The sequence below is a fragment of the Macrotis lagotis genome, chromosome 2 (genome assembly GCF_037893015.1).
Source record: "Macrotis lagotis isolate mMagLag1 chromosome 2, bilby.v1.9.chrom.fasta, whole genome shotgun sequence".
Classification (NCBI taxonomy): Eukaryota; Metazoa; Chordata; class Mammalia; order Peramelemorphia; family Peramelidae; genus Macrotis; species Macrotis lagotis.
Window position 1 is genome coordinate 244,182,138 of NC_133659.1, and position 24,757 is coordinate 244,206,894.

Here is a 24,757-nt window from a genome sequence, read left to right on the forward strand (position 1 = left end):
CTTTGATGAAACATTGGTGAGAAATATCAATAAGCAATTAATTATTCATGCCACAAACAAATGCCGAGGAGTTCCTGACAAACATATTTCTTACATACAAATGAATTTTTAAAAAGTCCATTCCGCTGCAGCCACTGGAGATTTGTCTCCCTTCTGTTATTCTCATGACACAGATTAATATTGCCTGCATCCTCCTTATTCTTCATAATCTCAAACTCCATTGCTCAACTTTCTTTGCTTTTTTTTCTCCCAGTCTACCTCACTTCCTTGATAAAGTCTTCATCTCCCATTCCTACCAACACAGAATCACTATGTATGAAAGCATACTAAACCTAACCCACACCTATCCCTTCCCTTCTTTAAGAAATATTAAGTCATATGGGGTAGCTCAATGGCACAGTGGATAGAGCACTGGCCCTGGAGTCAGGAGGACCTGAGTTCAAATCCAACTTCATACTTAATAATTGCCTAGCTGTGCAACCTTGGGCAAGTCACTTAACTCCATTTCCTTAAATAAATTTTTTAAAAAAGAAAAAGAAATATCAAGTCGGAGTCCTAGTCTGAAATACTTTTGTAACATCCTTATCAGAAATCTAATCAGTTTCTAAAGGGAAATTACCTCAAAGTTTTGGGAGAAATTCTGATTTCCCTATGGACGATGGATGCTGGGTGACTGAGCAAGGCTAAGATCTTTTTAGATTAATCCAGTCATAAGCAGTACCTTTTTTTCTCTACTTTTGACTAGATTGAACAGATTTAGGAAAATGGATTCTTTAGGATGTGCTGAAGTTGTTACTTTTGTGCTGTATGGGGTATTAAAAATAATCTAAATTTCATAATTCTTGTTTTAATCTTGACTGGGGAATTTTGTTTCCAGTTCTTGACTCCTATAATTTATTAGTAGAATATGACAGGTCAGAGAGATTTTCAAAAGAAGAAGCTTTTGGATTTTTTTAAGCAAAGACACTAAGCAAAGATGATTAATAAATTTTTTTTTACAAACTTTGCCAAATTAAATAGTATTGAGATTTTCTTCTACAGTTAAATGGTGTCTTTTAGACTCAGATTTAAGCATCTGTTAAGAGTTAGCAGACAGAATAGCCCTACTTTGGAAGACTTCCTCTGTCAACTAAGTAGAAATGAAGGATAGTCCTTTGTAAGATTATTTTTCACAATCTACCTGTCTAATCTTACTTCAATCCTCAAGTAGCCTCAAAAAGTCTGTGACTGATTGATTTAAAGAATCAAAAATGTTAAACATACTAAACACATTAAACTGTTTGCTAAGAGGTATTTGTGTTTCTGTTTATGCTGTTTTATATGATTTATTGTAAACTTAAGTCATTCAAGGTTTGTTTAGCACATGTAGACTTGTTTTATATTTAGATATGGTAGATAAATTATGGATTTAAGATGAACTAGAGAAAGAGCTGAAAAAGCCTGAAAAATACCCCAGAGAAGCAAAAAGACCTGGAGGAACAAGATAGCCTGTCAATTTGGGTAGGCTTAGATCAAATTCCTGAAGGACAGTAAAGTTTTTTCAGGTTCCTTCAGTCAAGGAGTTCTAAGGCCAAATTCTCTGAATGAATGAGGTTGGAAGCAGGCCAAAGTAGATTAGTGGACTTTAAGAACAATTTCCTCATTAACTCAGATAATGTTAGAACAGTGTCCAATGAGGAAAAAAAAGTTAATAGAACCTTCAAAATGGGGTATAAAATGACTGATATAGGAAAAAGAGCATTGTATATTTCATTCAGTTTAGGCATGAAAACTTAGAAATTCTTAGGCATTTGGATTGGCAAGAGATGTTTAAATTTGCAAAAGTTATTAGCTCAATGCAGAGAAAACTATACTAATTTGCTAAGAGATATTCAGTGGAGAAAAAGAATCTTGGTCTAACAAAACAACTGGAATACTCGAAAGGTGATTTGTAAGGAGGTGATAAAATTAAAAAAGTGAAATAAGGAATCAATACAAACAGACATGCAATTTTGTGTTATACACCAGTCAGTCTGGGTTAATCAGAAACAGGACCTGGACAAAAGTAGTTCAGAGAAATTAATGATAAATTGTTACAGCAATCTGAAACTCAATTAAGCTATAAGAGATACTCTCAATGTTAGAAATTTAAAAGTGCAGCTCTGAATACAGTATTAACTGATTTGGAGCCCTCACAAATGTCTTCAGTTACTCAACCACCACAGTTCCCCAACCACCACATCAGGAAGACAGAATTGGTGCTTTTTCTCAAGTAGGAACCAATACAAAGGTCTCCTTTTTGTGCCAGTTAAAGCAATCTGCAGCGAGGGCAAATTGAAAAGCGGTATCTCCCCCCACCACCACCCCATTAAAAAAATTCCCAACAAATAAACCAAAAAGTGACAACAAGTATTGGGTTTTTTTAAAGACCTTAAAGGGAGTACTTCAGATAGAGCAATGCTTTTTATAAATATGGGATGCCTTACTTCCAAGAGGAGAAAAATCCCTGCCTAGTAGAGAGCATACTGGACTCTCAAAAAATTCATTAGAACTCTAGAGCCAAAATGAAAATGGAAAAAATCTAGGTCAGTTTGAAAAGGATTAGACCAGCAAATAATTAAAGAAATTTGCCATAAGAATGCACTTCCCCCACAGAGGGGGTAGATGAGAAGGACTAACTATGAGCAACTTAATGATGTTGAACTGTTTGTATTCCTGCATGGGAAGAAGATAATGATAACTCATATGAACTTTCTCATTTATAAGAGCTGTTAGGAGGAGCATATATAGACAGGGCACAGGAAGTAGTGGAATATAATGGTATAATATAGTAAAAAGATAGAGTCAATGGGTGATAAAGGAAAGAAATGGGAGGAAAAGAAAGGAGAGGAAGAAGGGGCTAAGATATTTCACATGAGTCAAGAAAAAAACTTTCAATGGAGTGGAATGGAGGAAGGTAAGGGGGAATGAGTGAGCCTTCATGCTCATCAGAAATGGCTCAGAGAGGAAATAACACACACACTTAAAAGGGTATAGAAATCTATCTTACCCTAGAGAAAAATGAGAAGAAAGGGATAGGATAAGGGGAAATGGGGGTAGGGGAATAGGTGATAGAAGAGAGGGAAGATTGTGGTACTCAGATATAACACACTTTTGGACAAGGACAGCATGAAAGGAGAGAGAATAAAATAAATGAGAGTGGGGAGGAATAGAGTGGAGGGAAATACAGCTAAGTGATAGCAACTGTGGGAAAAATATTGAAGCAACTTCTCTGGTGGCTATGATGGGGAAGGCAACTCATCCCAGAGACACAGTCTTTGGAATCTGAACACAGACTGAAGTACATTTTTTTCTGTCTCACTATTCTTGATGTTTCTCATCTTCGGGGGGGGGGGCTATGTTTATTCTTATAACAAGATTATTGTAATAATATAAAATAAATAAACTAAAAAAAGAGTTTCCCACTTATCATACTAACTTCTCATTGAAAATCATTCTTTTCTATTAAAAAAATATATATGTATATATGTCACACACATGCCTTCTCATCCTCACCTCTCCAAACTGAGAATATAAACATATATAGTCTATCAAAGTAAATGTCAACATTGGACATATATGCATTCTGAGTCTTTCACCTTTCTATCAGGAGGTAAGTAGCATGTTTCATCATCAATCCTCTGAAATGTTAGTTGGTAATTATAATAGTAAAAGCTCAGTATAATCACATCTGTATATATGAGATAACTTTTTTCCTAACTTTCTTTCCCCTTCCTCCCTTGTCTATTATTATCACTTCTCTTTTCATTCTTTCCTCAACATTATCAAAACATAAGAATCACTCCCAGACTTGTCCAATTGTACTCTCTTATGATGATAGGGCTCAGAGAAGATATATGTCATCTCCTGACTTTGTCATTGTTCATTCATGTTTTCTTTTTTGTTTCTCTTCACTCCTGTGTTTGAATTTCAAAGTGTATACATAGTTTTTCATCTTGAATACTAGGAAGTCCTCTATTTAACTAAAGGGCCATTTCCCCCTGTAACAGTATACTCAGTTTGCTGATTAAGTTATTCTTGACTTTAAGTCCATATATTTTGTCATTTGGAATATTCCAATTTCTTCTTTATAATGATAGTTATTAAATCTTTTTAATGTCTTTATAATAACAGTTGCTAAATCTATGATCCTGATTTGGCACTTGGAATCTTTATTTCTGACTGTTTACAATATTTTTTTTAACCTAGATAGAAGTTCTGGATTTCAGTTATGATGTTCATGGGAGTTTTCATTTGGAAATCATCAGGGAGTTGACCTGGGGATTCCTTTTATTTCTAAGAGATCTGAGCAAATTTCTCAATATTTTTTAATATGATGAATTTGGGGAGTTAGGCAAGTCAGATAATCTAGAGTCAGATTTTTTTCCTTGTTGAACTGTTTTCAAGTTCATTTGTTTTTGCTTTGAGATACTTCTATTTTCTCTAATTTTTTCAGTCTTTTGATTTTGTTTGAGAGTGTTTCTTGTTGCCCCATTGGAGTCATTAGCTTCTATTTGATCAATTCTGATCTCCAGGGAATATGTTGTACTTTGTGTACTAAGCTATTAATTCCATTTTTAATTCTTCCATAACACTCATTTCTTTTCCATTTCCCCCTCAGAACTCTCATTTCATTTATTAAAAAAATTTAATCCCTTTTTTATGATTTGAAAATTCTTTTTTATTTTACTATTACAATATTTAAGTTGTGTATTACTGTTCACTGAGTTCACCAGTAAATTATTGATGTTTTGCCATTAAAAAGTTCTTCATAAATTTCTGTATTGATTTATCAGGATATTTAATATTATTTCTTTTTTAAATTGTGTTTTCTTTGGAAATAAAAAGAATCTTCATCAGTTTTTAATCTACTGACTTTGTCAAATTTATTTTCTGACAAATGAATCAATAATAAGTATAAAAATTTTATCTTAACTGAAAATTCTATAATATATACTATATAAAGAAACATCCTGTATTCTTGTGTCATTTATTTCCTCTTTAGGATTTAATTTATGTCTTGAGAGGTGAAATATACATTTGTATAAGGTAAAAATTCCAAAAACTTTGGATCATTTTTATTTTAAAGAATTTGCATGAAAAATATTTTTTTTACATATTCCTAACAAGAGGAGCAAACTGATACTTCAAGCAGCAGGAACAACATAATTAAAATAGAATTCCAGCTTTGTATTAATAGAGTGATATACTAATTAAAATCAACATCAACTGAACTTTCTATTTACACCAGTTCAGACAGCCCAAGAGGCAAAGAACTCGATTTCAGAGGTATATGTGACTCTTCGAGCTTCTGTCATCCAGGTGCCATTTCTGAAAGAGCACATGTGCACTGAACAGTTGGCGGAGAAAGAAAAAGATGACTGTAAATGTATGTGCAGATAGAATCTAGTATAAAATAAAATATGCTGGTAGAAAAAGTAGCATTTTCTTCTAAAATACAAAATTCCCTGCAACTTTTCCTTCAATCACATAAGGATGAATGCAATCTGAGTAGGTGTCCATAAATAAGAATAAATTTTAATTTAGAATTTCATCCCATGTGATTGGAAAGAAACAAAGATTTACTGATCAGCAAACAATTTTGAAACATGCAATTGTATTGGAAAATTGGACTAAGATTTCTAAAAAGAGAGGACCCATTATTTTTCCCCCATATCTAAGAAGTTTAAGTAAAGAAAACTTGTCTTTTCAGCACTATAAGAAAAAGAATAATAACATCTTGTAAAAATGTCCAGTACAACCTGACATATTCCATTGCAAGGTGAGAATCTTTGCTTGATATTCACTTAAACTTTAAAATTGTTCCCCAAATGAAGTAGAACAGCTAAAAGGTTCATGCTTTGAAAAACTTCAGAATGATGTTGGTGAGAGCATTCTCAAAAAGCGTTATTTGAAGCATCTGCTTTTCTAAAAAGGGATCAAGATTCCGTGATCAATGCACTGCTAATTTTCATTCACCTCCAGGACAGGATCAACTTTATTGGACAATTTAAGATAAAAGAAAGCATAGAAAGCCAGTAGGAGTACCAATATAGCAGCAAGCACAAGGCCAACTTCCTTTATTCCTATTGCTGCTTTCTTGGCTTCTGCTTTCAACTTGGCTGCTCTTAAAACAGGTCTGTTTTTCTTGTAGTCCTGTTTACCAATTTGCTTTCTATATTGATCAACAGGAAGTTTTAAAGTAGAAGCATCCTTTCTACCCATCATGGGTTTCTAAAATACCTTCCTTCCTGCGCCTCCGAGGAGGCGAGCACCCTTGCTTTCAGGCCCAGATCGCGGAGGTCGTCCGTGCCAAGGCCTCCCCGACCCCGTTAGTCCCCGACACTCACAGCACCTCCGCTCGCACCTAGGCAAGGGCAGCCAAACTGGGGAAATCCAGGAGCTGGCCCCTAATCCTTTTTTTTTTAAAGACCAATAAAGAAATTCATTCAGAGATAAAGCAAACAGTTGAGACTTACTTGGATTTTTTTGTTTATTTATTTTATATAATTACAATAATCTTGTTGTGAGAGTAATCATAAACCCCCCTACCCCCCCAAAAAAGATGAGAAACCTCAAGGATAGTGAGAGAGAAGAAAAAATGTACTTCAGTCTGTATTCAGATTCCAATGCCTCGGTCTCTGGGATGAGTTGCCTTCCCTATCATAGCCACCAGAGAAGTTGCTTCAATATTTTTCCCACAGTTGCTATCACTAGCTGTATTTCCCTCCACTCTATTCCTCCCCACTCTCATTTATTTTATTCTCTCTCTCTCTCCTTTCATCCTGACCCTGTTCAGAAGTGTGTTGTATCTGAGTACCATCTCTCACAATCTTCCCTTTCTTCTATCACCTATTTCCCCCTTTCCCTCCCTCATTCCCCTTTATCCTATCCCTTTCTCCTCATTTTTCTCTAGGGTAGGATAGATTTCCTCACCCTATTAAGTGTGTATTATTTCATCTCTAAGCCATTTCTGATGAGAATAAAGGCTCACTCATTCCTCCTTACCTTTCCCTATTCCATTGCATTTTTCTTGATTCTATTGTGAAATCTCTTAGCCACTTCTCCTTTCTCTTCCTCCCAGTATTTTCCTTTATCACCCATTGACTCCATCTTTTTATTATTATACCATTATATTCCACTCCTTCTATGCCTTGTCTATATATGCTCCTTCTAACTGCTCTTATAAATGAGAAAGTTCATATTAGTTATCAGTATCTTCTTCCCATGCAGGAATACAAGCAGTTCGACATCATTAAATTCTGCATAATTGGTCCTTCTCATCCACCCCCTCTATGGTTCCTTGAGTCCTGTATTTGGAGATCAAATTTTCTGTTCAGCTTTGGTTGTTTCAATAGGAAAGTTTGAAAGTCCCCTGTTTCATTGAAAGTCCATCTTTTCCCCTGAAAGAGGGTGTTCAGTTTTCCTGGGTAGTTGATTCTCAGTTGTAAACCAAGATCTTTTGCCTTCTAGACTATCATATTTCATGTCCTACAAGCCTTTAATATAGATGCTGCCAGATTATGTGTAATCCTGACTATAGAGCTGTGGTAGTTGAATTGCTTGTTTCTGGTAGCTTTTAGTTATTTTTCCCTTGACTTGCAAGTTTTGGAGTTTGGCTATAATATTCCTGGGAGTTTTTCTTTTGGGATCTCTTTTAGGAGGTATTTGGTAAATTCCCTCAATTTCTATTTTACTCTCTGCTTCTAGGATCTCAGGGAAATTTTACTGTATTATTCCTTGAAAAATGAAGTCTAGGCTCTTTTCCTGGTCATGAGTTTCAGGTAGCCCAATAACTTTAAAATTATTTCTTCTGGATCTATTTTTTTGAGGTCAGTTGTTTTTCCAATGATATATTTCACATTTTCTTCTAATTTTTGGTCTTTTTTGGTATAGTTTTATTTCTTCCTGAGTTCTCACAAAGTTATCAGCTTCCTTTAGTTCCATTCAGCATTTGAAGGAGTTATTTTCTTCAGAGAGTTTTTTAATTTCCTTTTCCAGCTGGCCAATTCTGCTTTTTTTTTTAAGGCATTCTTCCCTTCATTTGACTTTTGTGTTGCTTTTTCCATTTGGCCTAAACTGATTTTTAATATATTATTTTCTTCAATTTTTTTTTATATTTCTTTCACTAAATTGCTGACTTGGTTTTCATGATTTATCTACATTTATCTACATTTATCTTCATTTCTCCCAATTTTTCCTCTATCTCCCTTAATTGCTTTTCAAAGTCTTTTTTGAACTCATCCATAGCCTGAGCCCATTTTCTATTCCTCTTGGAGGTTTTAGATACAGAAGCTTTGATTTTTGTCATCATCTGAGTATATATTTTGGTCCTTCATGGGACCAAAGTAATTTTCTAAGGTCAGATTCTTCTTTTATGTTGTTTGCCCATTTCCTCAGTCTATGACTGATTTACCTCACTTCCAAGGCTTTGGGGAGTTTTTGGGACAACCCACAGGGACTTTAATTCCTTCAAGGTCTTATGAGAGGTTCTGACTGCTCTCTTGCCTGTGTTCAGGCCCTCCCCTCTGCCCTAGAGCTGTGAGAATGGTCCCTGCTGGGCTATGGTTGTATTGTGGGGGGGTCCAGACTTGAAACCTGGATCTGAATGTGGGCAAACAGCTGAGTCCTGCCCCAGGGAGAGCAGAGAGACCTCTGCAGTCTCCCCCAAACCCCTTTACCAGCTATGGGCTGAGAGCTCTGGATGTGCTAGGTGGCTCTGCTGACTCCCACTGCAGGTTCTCATCATAGGGCTGCTCTGAGGTTGGAGTTCTCTCATCACCCCTTCCGACTGTCTCTGATAATCCCTGGGCCAAGAGATCTGGAAATTGCCCCCTCTGTCATGGACCCATGTGCCCAGCCTGGCCATGTTGTGCTGTGGCTGTGGCTGCACTGTGGCTTTTTCCAATCCCCACCAGGTAAAACAATCTTTCCTGTGGAACTTCTAAGTTGTCTTGGACTGGGAAATTGTATCAGTCTTTCTATGGGTTCTGGCCCTCTAAATTTTGGCAAGAGTCTAATTTGATGGCTTTTGGAGTTTAGTGGGGAATGAGTTTCCTAGAATTCCTTACTTCATGCCATCTTGGTTCTGCCCTAAAAATTTTAATTCTTAAAAAAAATCTATCTTCATCTCTTTCAAGAATTCTAGTTCAATTTAGCCCATTGTATTTTTCTCTGAGATTTTGCTTGTAGAAAAAGAAGGCAAGACATATGTATCAAAAGACATAGAAATCAAAAAAAGTTAGTGATCTGAGTTAATTAAGAAACAAAGTTTTGATTAATATATATAAGAAAGGTGACAAGTAAGTTCTTAGTAGAAGTAGTAATTTTGTAGTGAAAGTCTCAGAAATGAATTGCTCTGGGGTTTTTTTTTGGTGATTACTGATGTGTCGTAAAGATGGAATTTAGTGTGCAGTAAATCAAGGAATTTTAAAATTGTATTGCCTAAAGTCATCCATGTGGAAGTTGAAGTCACCAAAGCATATAGAAAGTCACAATGTAAAGAAACAATATGAACCAGAAATTTAGATCATTATCAACAGTGAGACAGAGCCATAAATTAACAATAATAACTAAGAGTTATAAAGAGTAATAGAGATGACTAATGGGTCCTTCTATTGATAGTGTACCTGGATCAATCCAAAGAGGATTTAGGATTGAGATATTTGAAATTTTCTCTTCTGATTGGTTCAAGGTGAAATAGAAAGTTGTTAAGATAGCATTTGAGGAAGTTTGAGTGAGCAATAGTAAGGGAAAACAATTTAAAATAAATTGTTTTTAATTAATGATTTTAGGTAGGGCAGTGGAAAGAATTGTCAAAGTGGAACATTCAGTTCAATTTAGCAAACATTTTTTTAAGCACTGATGTGCCAGACAGTGTACTGTGAACACTAGGGGATACAAATAAGAAAAGAAGCTTAAAATCTAATTGGGAGAAAAGAAACAAGCAAAGAAAGAGCTGGTGGGATGGGAGGCAGGCAAACAGAATGTAAGTCCAGGACAAATCCATCTGTTCATAACACCCTTTGTAAGTCACACAAAAACAATCATCTATGCTGACTTCAAATCCAGGAGGTTTTTCTCCCTCTCTCCTGGGGTCTGTTTTACTAGAACCTTTATTCAGAGAGACCAAAGGAATGCTGAGAAAGCTTGGAGAGATATATACCTTTTTATTGTATAGATTTGGTGGTGGGAGGCTACAAGTATACATAGCCCAAGTTTACTTATCAGTTTCCCAAGGTACCTGGTCCATTTTTCCTCCTTGTCCAGTACCCTCAATGTCCACTTGTCCACTGTCCCCCATTGCCCCGCAAGCATGCAAACAAGCTCTAACTACAAGCTCCTGTCCTGTCTTGTCTCCTGTCCACAAACTATGCAAGATCTGGTTGCATGATCGCCTGGACAGTTATAGAGGCATAGGACAAAGCTGGCATCATGCCAAGTCTGAGACTTATAAAAGTATAAACTATAAACAAGATCTGTAACTGGCTATCTGGATTGCATATAAGGGCTGTATGTTTGGTCTTGATTATATAATTATAACCTCCAAATATGGGTCTTTTCTGGTCAGACTCAACCACTGTGATTAAGGGAATTCATATTCCAATCTGGTTAAATGGCTTTCCTTTCAAGAAGTTAAGTGACTTGCTCAGGGTCATCTTGTTAGAAAGTTTCTGAAGCTGCATTTGAACTCAGTTCTTTCTGAGTCCAGGACTGGCTCTCTAGCCACTGTGCTCCTTCAAGGAAAAGTAAGAGAGGGAGAGCAAATATTCAGAAATTATGGGGGGGGGGAGATCTCCAAACTGTGCTCACTAGATCCACTAAAAATTTGTGGTAAATAATCTCAACTAGGCTTTTGCATGCCTATCTTTCCACATCTTCTTAATTGACTCATCCTAGTCAGCATAGCAGTTTTTCCCAGTCCTTTTCAATCCTCTTCAATTCTCCCATTTCTCCTTGCCTCCAAATCTTTAGGCTTAAAACTTTACCTCACTATTTCATGGAAAAATTGGAAGAACATTGGCCCAAAACTTCCCTCTTCCTCATTTTATATCAAAATGACTTCTGACACTTTCTTTTCCAATATCTATCACACATGAAGAGGTAACCCATTACTTCAAGAAAAACTTCTTTATATGCAAAATTATTCCTCTCATCCTTTCTTCTCCAACTTATTGTCCCGTGTCATTCCCATACTATCACCTTTTTTCAATCTCTCCCTGTCCACTGGCTGCTTTCCTACTATCACAAGCACATCCAAGTCTTTCAACCTAAAAAATTCTCCCTTGATCCAGGTTTCACTGCTAGCTATCATTCTTTATTTTCTCTCTATTGATTATCTCCAATTTATGCTATGTGTTTCTTGTCTACATGTTGTCTCCTCCATTAGACTTGAGAGCAGGGTTTCTGTCTTTTGCCTTTCATTGTATCCTTGAAGACTATTCTCCTTCAGGGGATTCTCCTGAAATTCTCATAAGGTATGGTGTAGTTTTCTGTTAAGCTCTTGTATAGTCTCAATGATGCCTTTTCTCAGTGTCCAGCTTGTCTTAGACTGAGTATCTTTTTTTTTTTTAGGTTTTTGCAAGGCAAATGGGGTTAAGTGGCTTGCCCAAGGCCACACAGCTAGGTAATTAGTAAGTGTCTGAGACCAGATTTGAACCCAGGTACTCCTGACTCCAAGGCCGGTGCTTTATCCAGTGCGCCACCTAGCCGCCCCTAGACTGAGTATCTTTAACCAACCCCAATACACTTAAAAATATTTCATTTCTTTATTTTATTTTATTTTTTTATTCTCATTTTGTACAAATTTTTTTTTACATTAATAAAATATTCTTGTTTAAGAGTAAACAAAATACCCTCTCCCCCCCGAATATAGACTTGCTTGAGTGATAAAGTAAAGGGGAGAGAAAAAATTAAAATTAAAAAAATATTTCATTTCACCCAATGCATTTACTCCTGTTATTATGAAAAGAATTTGAAATTAAAGAGATACCCATCAATTGGGGAAATGGAAGAACCAATTATGGTATACAGATATAATGGATTATTTTCACCATAAAAAAATGGTGAAAGGAATCAGTTCAAATATACCTGAGAAAATGCATATGAATTGATGCAAAGTAAGATGATCCAGAAAAACAATTTATACAGTTGTTAAAAAATCAACAACTTTTGAAAGCCTTAAAAACTCTGATCAATGCTTAACCACAACTCAAAAGGACCAATGATGAAGCACATTTTGAGATATATGTTTTGGGAAATGGACAATGTGTGGATTTGTTTTGCTTTCCTAAACTTATTTGTTACAAGAAAGGGTATTTTTTTAAGGGGGAACTAGTTTATTAATGATGTAAATTAAAAAGAGGGTCATTGAAACATTTTTAAAGAAATGCATAGAAGGAAGTTCAAAAGTAAAACCAGACAAGCAGGACAGCTTTGAAATTAACAATGAATTTAGTACATATTACCGCCCCCCCACCACAGTTATGTGTAATAGAGATTCACAGTTTCATATATTCTTTCTTTTTTCATTCTTTTTTTTTATTTGGAAAGTTAGTGTTTGTGAAGTTTAAAATAAAAAAAATTAATGTGACTTGCATCCCCAAGTCTAGTGGAATATAAATTCTTGAGATATTTTTTTTTGCTATGTTTGCATCTAGCTAATTCCATAGTTTTTGAATTGAATACTTTTCCAGGAAATATACCTATTTCATTCAACCAGTTCTCACATGGCATGAATCCAAGATTCTTCATCATTTGTATTCTTTCCTCTGTATATCTTTATCAATATTACTGAGTGCCATTTGTGGCCATCAATGGACAACCCATCACTTCCTGTTCCCCTAAGTTGGGTGGTAGAAGTAATGAAGTTTAATGACAGATCAACCATCTGTCTCTAGTGGATGGGAAATACTTTGAGAAATGTGTGTTAACAGTGTGTTTGCAGCTTAATAAAATTTCCTGATATAGTTATCCCTTACGTTTCGAAAGTAAATTATACTCTTTTCTCTATCAAGTTGTGATTGTGATTACTAGTGACTAGTCTGTGGAGATTCAAAGAGGGACAAATGAGAGCTCAGAGCATTACATGGAGATCATATGAAACTAGCCCAGGTAGCTTGAGGAAATGGTTATATTCATATAGATGACCATGAGTAAAGGGTAATCCATTACCTCTTGAGGTATTCATTTTTTCTTTCAGACAGCTTCAGTTCTTTGCCTGGAGTCCTTACAGCAAGTCTAAATCTGCTTCTTTGTAACTTCTGTCTATTCCTCCTAGTTGTTCTCTCTGAGCCCAGTGAGAACAAATAAAATTCCTCTTCCATAGATGAGAAGTGATTAAGTTTCATTTCCACAATGGTTAAGTGTGACTGGTGAAAACCGGTTATGAGGCTGAATATATCAGGGGATATATTTCCCACAAGGGAGTGGGAAAACGTGATAGGTGCAGAGATTTGTGTGGTGGAATTAGGTGCTTCTGGATAGGGTGTAACCTCTGTAGTGCCTAGCCAATGGTAAACAAGGGGAGGGACTTGCATTTCAGGGAAGGGAATAAAAAGCAAAGTCTTTGTTTTCCAAGGGTGTGCTTGCTTTCGGGTTACCTTGTTTTTAAGAACCTTTCAACAAAGAATCCTCTACTTCTCTAATGGCTGGTCTGAGTTCTTGGTAAGGCACTTGTTTCTTAAATGTATGATAGTCCTTTAAATACTTGAGGACTCCTATTCAGTGCATCGAGATCTTCAGATATTGCTTTAGATGTTTACTTTTTAAGTAACAGACCTACTTGCTTTAGTCTACTTTCACGTGGATTTTGATTTGAATTAAATAAATAAAAAGGATTCTTAGATAATGTTGATAGGATTAGCAACAATATTATAAGTGCTTAATTTGAACTTTGTGGAAAGTACTCTAGAGAAAAGCACTGACATAAGCATGTTTTGTCAGTTTTTGTCAGACTTCGTTCTGCCTTTCTTAGACAAAGCATATACCATACTTCCCCACGTATAAGATGTACCTTAACTTTGGGGCCCAAAATTTGAAAAAAAAATGTATCACATAAAGTTACTGAATTCAAGTTTTAGCTATCAAGAAATTAAAGGACTTTCTGCGCAAAGCTTTCAGGAATCTTTTGGGCAAGTCTGGTATGTGGATGTATGCTTAGTCCATTCTGTTTCATGAATCTGAAGCACCAATTGTGTCCTCCTATGAAATCAGTAACTTTCTTTTTCATCAGCAATTGTTTCTTGCCTCATGCTGAACCATCTTTGTGGACACAGGAATTCCAATTGCCTTGGCTCTTCAATCCATATCCTCAATTCCCTCTCTAAATCAGGCCATATTTTACTGACTTGGCCTCATGGCCTCTCATGGCCTCCTTCTGCAGTGGGCATTTTCAGGAAGGTTTCTTCTTCCTGTAGCCAGTCTCAGATTGCTTTCTCAGTTGAAGGAGGACCAAACTTACATTTATCAGCATGATTTCCATTCACTTTTGCAAACCAGATTGATCTCTTTGAACTTGAATTCAGCACTGTACAAAAGTCTTTTCTGAGCTATTTCTAGGCAGAATGTGGCCAAACAACCATACTGGTAACAAATGTGAAACAATGAAAGGCAAAGGAGGAAGAACTGAACCATAAACAGTTACTATGGGAATAGAGAAGACCAGGGTTCATCTTCTGAGGAATATATTGAAGCAAAAAAAGCCTCTCCTATCCCAACGAGTAACATCAAATGACTACCTAATCAAAAAAAATTTGTAGAACTCAAAAAAGATTTTAAAAACTAAATAAGAGATTGAGAAAAAATTTTTAAAAATCCAAGAAAAACAAGATTATGAAAAGAAATTAACCAACTAGAAAAGGAGAGTTAGAATCTTAAGTCCTTGAAAATTAGAATCAGGCAAGGGGAAGCTGGTGAAGTTATTAGAGACCAAGAAATAATAAAAGAAAATATTAAAACTGATAAGAGTGCACCATCAAAATGATTTGGAAGCCATTAGAGGAGAGGCAAGTTACTTCTGTAATATGAAAAATCATGTGACTCCCCTCCCCACCCAGTTTCCTGAAATTTAAAGTAGATGATATCACATCAGAAATTAATACTATTTGCTACAGAATAATCAGCATATATAATATTTAGATTCATAACAGATATTTTCTCCCATGTTAGGATTATTGTGTATAGGAAGTTTATTCCTTTTTTCCCTTTAGAATCTGAGTTAGCCTTCAGATACCAAGAGAATCCCCAAGAGAATTCCCAAGGGAAAACCCTATGAGCACTTCCATCAGAGGCTTGTCAGATTCATCTTCCTTGGGTGCATGATTCTGACTTTTCTTCAGGTCCATGAAGGGAGAAATATTCTGGGGAAAAAAACAGACCATCTCTATCAGTTCCCTATCTTCAGCTTACCACATCAAAGACTGCTGGGAATTTTCCCTTGGGCAAGTTTGAGAATCTCTCCCTTGGTTGTGATGAGATATCTTACTCCCAATGGAAGGGTTCATTTACTCTATATTTATCTAGGATATATTTTCCTCTATATATTTTGTTTATTTCTATTTTGCTATTGCTTTGAATAAATGGCTTTATTTTCTATTTGTTAATTGGTGTTCAACTGTATCAGGTAGTGAGGGAGTCAAACTTTGGATGTAAATCTTGAAGTCTCTCTTCTTCATTAAAAAAGTTATTGAAAACTATAACTTGAACCTAAAAATTACATACTCTAGATGAATAATATTTAAGGAAGAAATAGATATAATTTTAGCCTAGTTTCCCTTTTCTATTATGAGATTAAAGTATTCAACTCTGGTCCTAAGCTCCTGACAGAAATCATTATTCCTTGTAGAGCAGTGGGGAGAAGGAGACATTAGAAATTACTATTTTGACATCTCTGCCTCTAGACAGACTCAAGTGGCCCTACATAATCTATATGGGCAAAAACAAAAGAGCAGCCTTTCAAACCATATTTCTTTCACCATAATAATTGTCTATTATCCTATATACTTATATAGTTTTAGGAGCTTTTCACCTTCTTAGTCGATGAAAAGTGATTAGACCCCAGTTAAAATTTCACAGAAATTTCACCTGAGTCCAAATTGCCCTGTAGTACCTAGGGTAATAAATAAGATTTATCCTTTGTTAGCCTATTTTAAGTAGGTAGAGGAGTATTCCAATTCTTTGATTCTCATTCCTTTTAATATTCCTCATATTACTTGAAAGAACCTGGGGTTCATATCAAGACTTCTATTCTGGTTGCCTCTCTAGAAACTGAGGAAATAGATAAGCCCCTGTTCACTTATTACCCACCAATAACCATCCTGAAGTCCTTTTAAAGGAGGTAGCATTCTTATCACATGTCAAAGATAGGACTTTTTCTGTACATAAGCCATCTTGGAATCTGACATAGCTACATAATTAGGGTTAATTTTTCTCTTAGATGGGTTGATCTAAGACCAAACTTTACATAAGAAGAATATAAAAATTATGTTTTAGAAATTTTGGAATTCATAATGCACAAGGAAACCATATTTGCCAACAGTTTTTACTTGTTTTTATCCTCAAACTGCTTTTTAGTCACCTTAAGAAGTGCTTTCTGTCTGAGGGTATTGGAAAAAGGAATGGGTAAGCATCAAGGAGATGGATTACCTCTACTCTACTATTGTTACATAGTACCAGATGCAAATAGTGACCTATCTGAAGCCTTGATTGATTGTGCAGAATATGTTTCAAGAGAACTCTTGTAATTGATCTTATGTTAGTTTATGTATGATGAGTTTTCAGGTTCTCCCTTCTCTAGTGTACTAGTGTAGAAACTGAATTAATATCTCATTCAAAAATACCTTTTCATATATATATATATGTATATATATATATGTATATATATATATATATATATATATATATATATATAAATTGAAATGGACTGGAGAAATTAATCAAGCTTCCTCATTTTAAAATACCTTGAACTCATATAAAAAGCTCTCATTCATGTAAAGGTACTGCATGTTTCTAATATAATACTTCAAATACACATGCTATCTTGGTCTCAGACTTTCTGATTTGTTGCCTTAGACCAAGACCTGGTCATCTGATCTATCACTGAAAGGGAATCTCCTTCTCCTCTTACCTTCCCCATATTCCTCAGGGGTGGATCACCAGCGAAAGTGTCCCTTTTCTACTGCAAAGAGTAGGACAATCTATTGCCTTATAGTTCCATAACATATCCTTGTATAACATATCCTTGTAAAAACCTAAAAAAAACCAGCAATAACAACAACCCACTTTGTAGACAGTAATTTTGTTGTTTATTTGTTACAGCTGTGTACAACTCATTGTGAACTCATTTAGGGGTTTCTTGGCAAAGATACTGGAATGATTTGCCATTCTTTTCTCCAGATCATTTTATAGATGAGGAAACTGAGGCAAACACGGTGAAGTGACTTGCCCAGGATCACACAGCTAATAATTGTCTGCAACTGGATTTGAGTCCAGGACTTCCTTTTTTTCTTTTGGGTTTTTTTTTTTTAGGATTTTACAAGGCAATGGGATTAAGTGACTTGCCCAAGGTCATACAGCTGGATTATTAAGTGTCTGTGGCCGGATTTGAAGCCAGGTCCTCCTGATTCCAGGGCTGGTGCTCTATTCACTTCACCCCCTAGCTACCCCTCAGAACTTCCTTTTTTGGGGCCAGCACTTTATCCACTGAGCTACCTAACTGTCCCTTGGAGGACATAGATACTAAATGACTTAATATAAAATATCTGAGGAATTTGAACACAGGTTTCCTTGACTTCAAGTTTTATACTCTATCCCACCCCCACTCCATATTGCCCTTTTGAAAATATATTATTCCTGGTATATGTCAACATTCAGAATTAAGGCTAAATTAAATCTATATAACAAATCCCATTTAAGAATAATGCCTGTGGGGGGGGGGGGAAGGAAGATTGGGGGGAAAATTGTAAAATTCAAAATAAATAAAATCTAAAAGAAAAGACAAAACAAAAAAGAACAATGCTTGTGCAACCACAGAGCATTCACAAGTTCTAGTCAATGACTCACAAATACAACACATTTTATTAATACAACCAAATAAGTATGACTTAATAATATATAGTGTCCCATCTAATAGGACTTGTCCTATTAGATACTCAATCTCTCCATTGTCTCTAATAGTTTTCTAAGCCTATTAAATATTTGCTGAATCTAATTGGGCATATTCCGGACCTTTGGTGTCTGAGCAGTGGTGATGACAATGGAGTTGAATATGGAAGAGACCAGGTTTGGGGACACTGTCCCCATTAAATAGATATGCACATAAATACAAAGATTTTCCATGGGATAAATGTCATTTTCTAAGACTTCATACTGTTCTCCTGCCAAAACATTACTAGACCTAATATGGGTCAACTTCTAATTCCCCTTTGACTGGGGCTCTGACCACCCTTTCATGACTCCTTCTGGATTTGCTGAAATTGATAAATGCTCAAGTTTGACCACAACATAACACTGTCATTACTAGCTGTATCACAGCTTAGGCCATGCCCTTTCTCTATCCAGTATCTTCTCTCCCTCTATGATGGACTTGTTAATCACTCAATCATTGGCACAATAGGCAACCCTTAGTGGGTGGGGATCCAACTGTTTTTCACATACCTTTGCCTTTTAGGGACACCTTTTTAAATGTAAAATGTAAAATTTTATTTTAAAGTTAATTTTAATCTTAATTATTTAATTAATTTTAATGAATTAATGAATTAGTTTATTCCTTCATTCATTCGTTTGTTTATTTATTTTAGTTTTTGCAAGATAATGGGGTTAAGTGGCTTGCCCAAGGCCACACAGCTAGGTAATTATTAAATGTCTGAGGCCAGATTTTATTTTCAATGAACAAAAATCTATTTTCTCTCCCTTTCCAATCCTCCACCTTCAATTTTTTAAAAAACAAACATGTATAATTAAGCAAAGCAAATTCCCCCAATGGTCATGGCCAAAACAATATGTGTCTCAATCTGCACCTGAGTCCATCCCTTCTTTGTCAGGAGGTGGGTGCCATCTCCTCTTTACAAAATCCCAAGATAGAGGTGGCTAGGTGGTCTAGTAGATAGAGCACCGGCCTTGGAGTCAGGAGTACCTGAGTTCAAATCCAGCCTCAGACACTTAATAATTACCAAGCTGTGTGGCCTTGAGTAAGCCACTTAACCCCATTGCCTTGCAAAAACCTAAAAAAAGAAAAAGATACACTTCCAAAATCCCAAGATAACTGGCTCCCCCATCTCTAGGACATACATACATATAAGAGAATATATTAAATTAGCATACTTAATAGAAACTATAGAACTCTCCTCTTCTAGAAGGCACATTCATTGTGTTAAGACTAAATTTCATTGAACATTTCTTTTTCCTTAACATATAATTTTTGTCTTTATAGTTGTTACTTTATTTTTATTAACAAAGATTTTATTTTTTTCCAATGACATACAAAGACAGTTTTCCACATTCAAACTTTTGCAAACTTTTTGAGTTCCACATTTTTCTGCCATCCTTCCTTTCCTCTCTCCTCCCCATGGCAGTGAACAATCAGATAAAATAACCTATATATTTTAAGACTTTTCTCTGGGCATAAGATCTAATTTGAAAATCAGATTTAAACTATTTAGCATCATCACTTACCTTCTTCTCATCTTGGGTTCCAGACACCTCTTCCCTGAGCAAAGAAGATAGGGAAGACCATTAGAATATTTATAGTACTTTTAGAAGATTAGGAAATGTTGAGAACAGGAAAATCAAATGATTTTATGACTCCCATAGCAGGCATAGCTCAGCAATATGACTATATCTTTTCAGGGTCCTTCATAGAATTGTTCATTGGGAAGATACCTGATAAAATACATTTGTAAGGAAGGTATAGTTTGCATCATATACCTTTTTTGCATCCCCTCAATATATGTTACGAGACTTATCCCTTATATTTTTGCAGAACAGGAACTACTTACCATTCAGTGACAGCTGATGCTTTTATGGCCCCTACTATGGTTCTTGAGCTGAATCTCACCAAGTTGTGTGTTAAAATGATAGCCTTATTCTCTTTTTCCTGGTAAGAGAGAAGTCATTAAAAGTCACTAAAAATGACTTATTCTAAGCATTTTAAAAGAAAAGAAGTTATGTCTAGAAGAGGTAATGTGCACATGCACAACTAATTTGACTGACTATAGTTTCAAAAATAAAAGAATTTATTTTTTCAATATGTTTAAATTGTTAAATAACTGTTTTAAAAAAAATTCTTATTCAAGAATGAATTAGATGGAGCCTGAGATTGCAAATCTTTTTATGGAGATTGACAGTGTGTGCAAGGAGATTTTCTCAAAATGATGCTATGAAATAGGTAAGGAAAAAATTAATCTTCTCCCTGGATCTTATTTACCTCATCGTTAAAATGGGCATAATAATATTTGCAAGCTTTTTAGCTTCAAAGGGTATTGTAAGGAAAATACTTCATAATTCTTAGCCAATGTACTTAAAGGTGAATTTTTTTTTTTTTAGGTTTTTGCAAGGCAAATGGGGTTAAGTGGCTTGCCCAAGGCCACACAGCTAGGTAATTATTAAGTGTCTGAGACCGGATTTGAACCCAGGTACCTCCTGACTCCAGGGCCGGTGCTTTATCCACTGCGCCACCTAGCCACCCCTAAAGGTGAATTCTTACTTCCTAGTCCAGGGCTTTTGGGCACAAGGTTCTGAACTGATGTTGCATATAGGTCACATGAGCACTAGAGTTAGACCAAGTGGAATGATTTTTATTCTGAAATTTATAAAGAGAAAATAAAATGATTCATAAGACAGGACTATGCCAAACTGGAACTGAAACTTTTTGTTCCTGAGGCATGTTGAAGTCTTTGGGGAAGCATTTGTACAGCTCCTAGTGGGGAAAAATGCATTCTAGGACACCATGAGGAAAAGTTGTCTGAGACTAAAGGAGGCTACTCCAGGATAAGTAGTGGTTGTGGGAGGGAATATGCCCTAGCTTAGATCACTGCTGTTGGCATAGATATCTTTCAACATCTGGCAAAATTTCTATGACCAAACCCTAGTTAATAGAATATGCAATCTTCTTTCCTCTTCAGTTCATGCTTCTTTATCCTAATTCACTTATTCTGCCTTTAGACACCAGAAACTGAAGTGCAACTAATTTATCTTTCCTATTCTTCTAGTTTTAAAAGTGATTTAAAGATTTAGAGGACCTGGATTTGAAGTATTTAAAGATTCTCACTTACTTTCTTGCCTCGAACTGTTCCCATGTCTTCCTCCCTATAGAAAGAGGTTTGTTTTTAAGCACACTCAAATACTCATATACACATGTTTATATAGGCACATGTTCACATGTGTATATGGTTATACATTTATATGTTATATGTATTATGTATACATAGATATATAAAATTCATGTATAGTCAAAAACTGAGGTGAATAAGCCTTTGAGATAGAGGCTAGCTCAAAGAAGGTAAATTTAGGGTGGGGATGATGTCAGCCAGAAGTGGGGTATTATAGAAAGAAAATTGGATTTATAGTGGGGAGCCCAGGTCTTGTATTCAAATCCTGATTATGTTGCTTACTTTCTGTAATGACAAATCACTTAATCTCTTCAGGTTTTAATCTTTTTATTGATAAAATAGTAAGGGAAGGAAGGTGATTTCTAGGGTTTCTTCTAGCTCTAAACTTTATCATCCTATCTCATAGAACTGGATGACACTTTAGAGACCATCTAGACCAACTTCCTTAGTTTTTTCTCTACTTAGACCACATGCACACACACACACACACACACACACCAAACAAACAAATCTCAGGATTGTTCATTCATCTCTGATGGGCTTTGGTCAACCATATCCTTCCAATTTAGAGAATTACCTTAGATGGGGCCTTTTGCATAGGCAGAGATCTCAGTATTATTTAAAAAAACAACAACAGCCGTCTCTATAGTCACAATACCAGCAAAAGGAAAAGCAAAGCTTATTCTTTGGTTTGCCAATTCTTCCTTCTTTGCATCTGTTTGATGTAGACACTCCTTTCCCTCTTTCCTTATTTCCATTTCTCCATCTTAAACTAGATCTTCCCCACAAGAAACACCACATGGTTTACTATAAAGGAACCATAGATGCAAAGAACTCTCCCCAAGAAAGACCTTCTAGGCATTTCTCTATTGGACTTCTATCCAGCTTTCTCTGAGTCTCTATGTGGTCGTCCTTTGAAAGATCAAGGCCAAGGCATTAACTAAAAATGGGTTTGAGTTAGGACTAGAACAAAGTCCTCATCACCTTGGTAATGTGGACTCAGTCTAATGTAAATTCACATCACTTCTGGAGAATCTAGATTTGTCCAAGGAGACTCAGAGTAGAGAAGAAATTTACCTCATGAGAGATATTATCAAGAAGCTTTCATGTCACAATAAAGAAGTGGGCCTGCCCTTCAGATGACCAGAAGCAATGGAAGTCTAATTGGAGTGATATATTGACAGTACTGAAATACGAAAATAATCAGGAGAAGCATATGCTGATATATGCGTGAAAGATGTGTCAAAAGACAATTACACAGGAAGAAAAGTTGGGGAGGGATTATGATCTGAACTAGGACAGAATGCCTCCACATAAGAGTGAGATAACAAATTCATAGCATTAAAATAGAACAGGGTTGAAAATGATTCTATTTATTGCAACTATCTGGGCACACAGACCATCCTAATACTTTCATTTAAGACAGAGAAGAAATTTGATATTATGAGAAGTAGAAACAACAGGCAAGGGTGAAATCTTGGAGCAATAGGCAAAGAAGGATCCCAGAGAAGATGTGATGGATGTTCAGGAAAACCAAGACAATAGGCTCCAAACAGATGCTAGATAATTCCCCACTTGTTGGGGAAGACAGTGTTTTATGTGGAATTTGGCAAGATGGTATCTGATGCTCCTTCAAAATCTAAAAATCACTGAGTTTATCCTTACGCTCTAGATTTCCCTTTTTCACTATATCCCTCTCAGACTCACTTTCTTCCCCTATAAAATGTCGGGTTAAACTATATGATCTCTTAGTGTCCCTCTAGCTGTAACATTCTGGGGTTCTATGGCTCTTTGAATGGAAGATTATAGTCATAGAAACTGAAAGCAGAGTGACTGGCACCTCCTCCTCCACTACTGCCACCCCCGTAGCCTCTACTGGTCCAAAATTTTTTTTAATGATTTTTATTGATAACTATTGTTTTTCTTGTATTTCTGAGCATATCCTTCATCTCTTCACTACTCACTGAGCCATTAGTTGTAGCAAAGAAACTGGTGGGGTCAATCAGGTCAGCAAAACTAGTCAAAAACTTGAACTGAATCTCACAGTATATATAATGTTTTACACTCATAGTTTCCACTTCTGCAAATATGGGGAGGGGAATTTTCTCATTTCCTTAGAACAAAGTGTCATTTAGCTTTGGGTTTTGTGTTCTTTCCCTTTATATTGTTGTTTATCTCATTTTCTTGGTTCTCTTTGCTCAGCATGTTTTCCAATGTTCCTCTGAATTCCTGATTATTTCTCTTAAAGTGCAGTAATATTCCATTATATTCATATATCACATTTTATTGAGTTATTGCCCAATTGATGGATTTATGAATATTTTGGTATATATGAGACCTTTCTGTCTGTGACTGAAAGTTCAATCTTGATGCTTGCTATTATCACCATTTCAATTCACTAGCAGGACACACACACACTTTTCATTGGAGAGGGAATTTCCTTTTAATCTAGCCAAGAAAAACTGGAATTTTTCTAAATAAAATTCCAAAAAGAATTATAAAACAAACTCCACGAAAGTATGTTAGACTTGAATGGAACTAGATAGATTTCTGATCAACAAGCAGCCAGAGAAGCAAATACTGTATGGCATAATTTTGAATCAGAGCTATATTCCAGTCATAAGTCAAAAATCAAGAAGTCTCTTATGCCCCTGAAATAAGATGAGAAAGGAAAATACCCCTTTCTTCAAGGCTATGGAAATTTCCCTTATGGCTAGGTTAGAATGAGCTTTAGCACCAACACCTAGATTCTAGAGATCATCATAATTTCAGCTCTTTCCCCAAAACATGCTAATGTTATACATTTGAGACTTGGCAACAAATTCAAGGACTGATATCTTGTTTCTATGGAAATTTGTACTTAACAAAGAAATCATGAAATTGGGTGGGAATTTCTGTGGTCATACAAATGGGTTGTCTATTCTATTTAAACAAGTAGCCATAGAGTCACACTGCCAGTCACTTTGTTTTCAGTTTCTGTGACTTTAATCTTCCATTCAAAAAGCCATGGAACCCCAGAATGTTACAATTTGAAGGCCACTATAAGATCATGTAGTTTAACCCTGCATTTTATAGGAGGCAAAAAGTGAGTCTGGGACGGATATAGTGAAAAGAGGAAAACTAGAACCTAAGGATAAACTCAGTAATTTTAGACTTTGAAGGAACATCAGATACCATGTTGCCATATCTCCCACATAAAACATTCTATGTCTTCCCCAACAAGTGATTATCCAGCATCTGTTTAAGAGAGTTCAGGGACAGAGGTATGAAGGCAACCCATTCTGTGTAATTTTCCTTATATCAAGTTGGAATATGCCTTCCTATATCTTTATCCATTGTTCCAAATTTTGACTTACATGACCAAGCTCCCCCTTCTACATGGCAGGGTTCCAAAAACATGAAGACAGCTTTCA

The 24,757-nt window shown here is 35.8% G+C and overlaps 1 protein-coding gene, 1 long non-coding RNA gene and 1 pseudogene across 5 annotated transcripts in view; 1 reads left to right on the top strand and 2 right to left on the bottom strand.

Annotated features, from left to right (window-relative positions):
* Positions 1–5,905: 5,905 nt before the first annotated feature.
* LOC141511533 (triple QxxK/R motif-containing protein pseudogene) lies at positions 5,906–6,426 on the bottom strand (annotated as a pseudogene).
* Positions 6,427–13,554: 7,128 nt separating this feature from the next.
* LOC141514629 (uncharacterized) overlaps positions 13,555–24,757 on the top strand; it is a 39,818-nt gene continuing 28,615 nt past the window's right edge. Inside the window, exon 1 of the long non-coding RNA XR_012476072.1 lies at positions 13,555–13,683. This is a non-coding gene — a long non-coding RNA (uncharacterized LOC141514629). The remainder of the gene's footprint in view (positions 13,684–24,757) is intronic.
* LOC141514628 (uncharacterized) overlaps positions 14,787–24,757 on the bottom strand; it is a 69,896-nt gene continuing 59,925 nt past the window's right edge. For 2 of the 4 annotated variants that reach the window (XM_074225600.1, XM_074225598.1), the window contains 4 exons: positions 21,288–21,321; positions 20,013–20,110; positions 19,690–19,723; positions 14,790–15,377 (listed from right to left, as the gene is read on the bottom strand). In XM_074225600.1, coding sequence (XP_074081701.1) covers positions 15,243–15,377; positions 19,690–19,723; positions 20,013–20,110; positions 21,288–21,321 — 301 coding nt within the window. In that variant the 3' untranslated portion in view covers positions 14,790–15,242. Of the gene's footprint in view, positions 15,378–19,689; positions 19,724–20,012; positions 20,111–21,287; positions 21,322–24,757 lie in introns of all 4 variants that reach the window. The other 2 variants (XM_074225601.1, XM_074225599.1) reach the window with 2 other exon arrangements.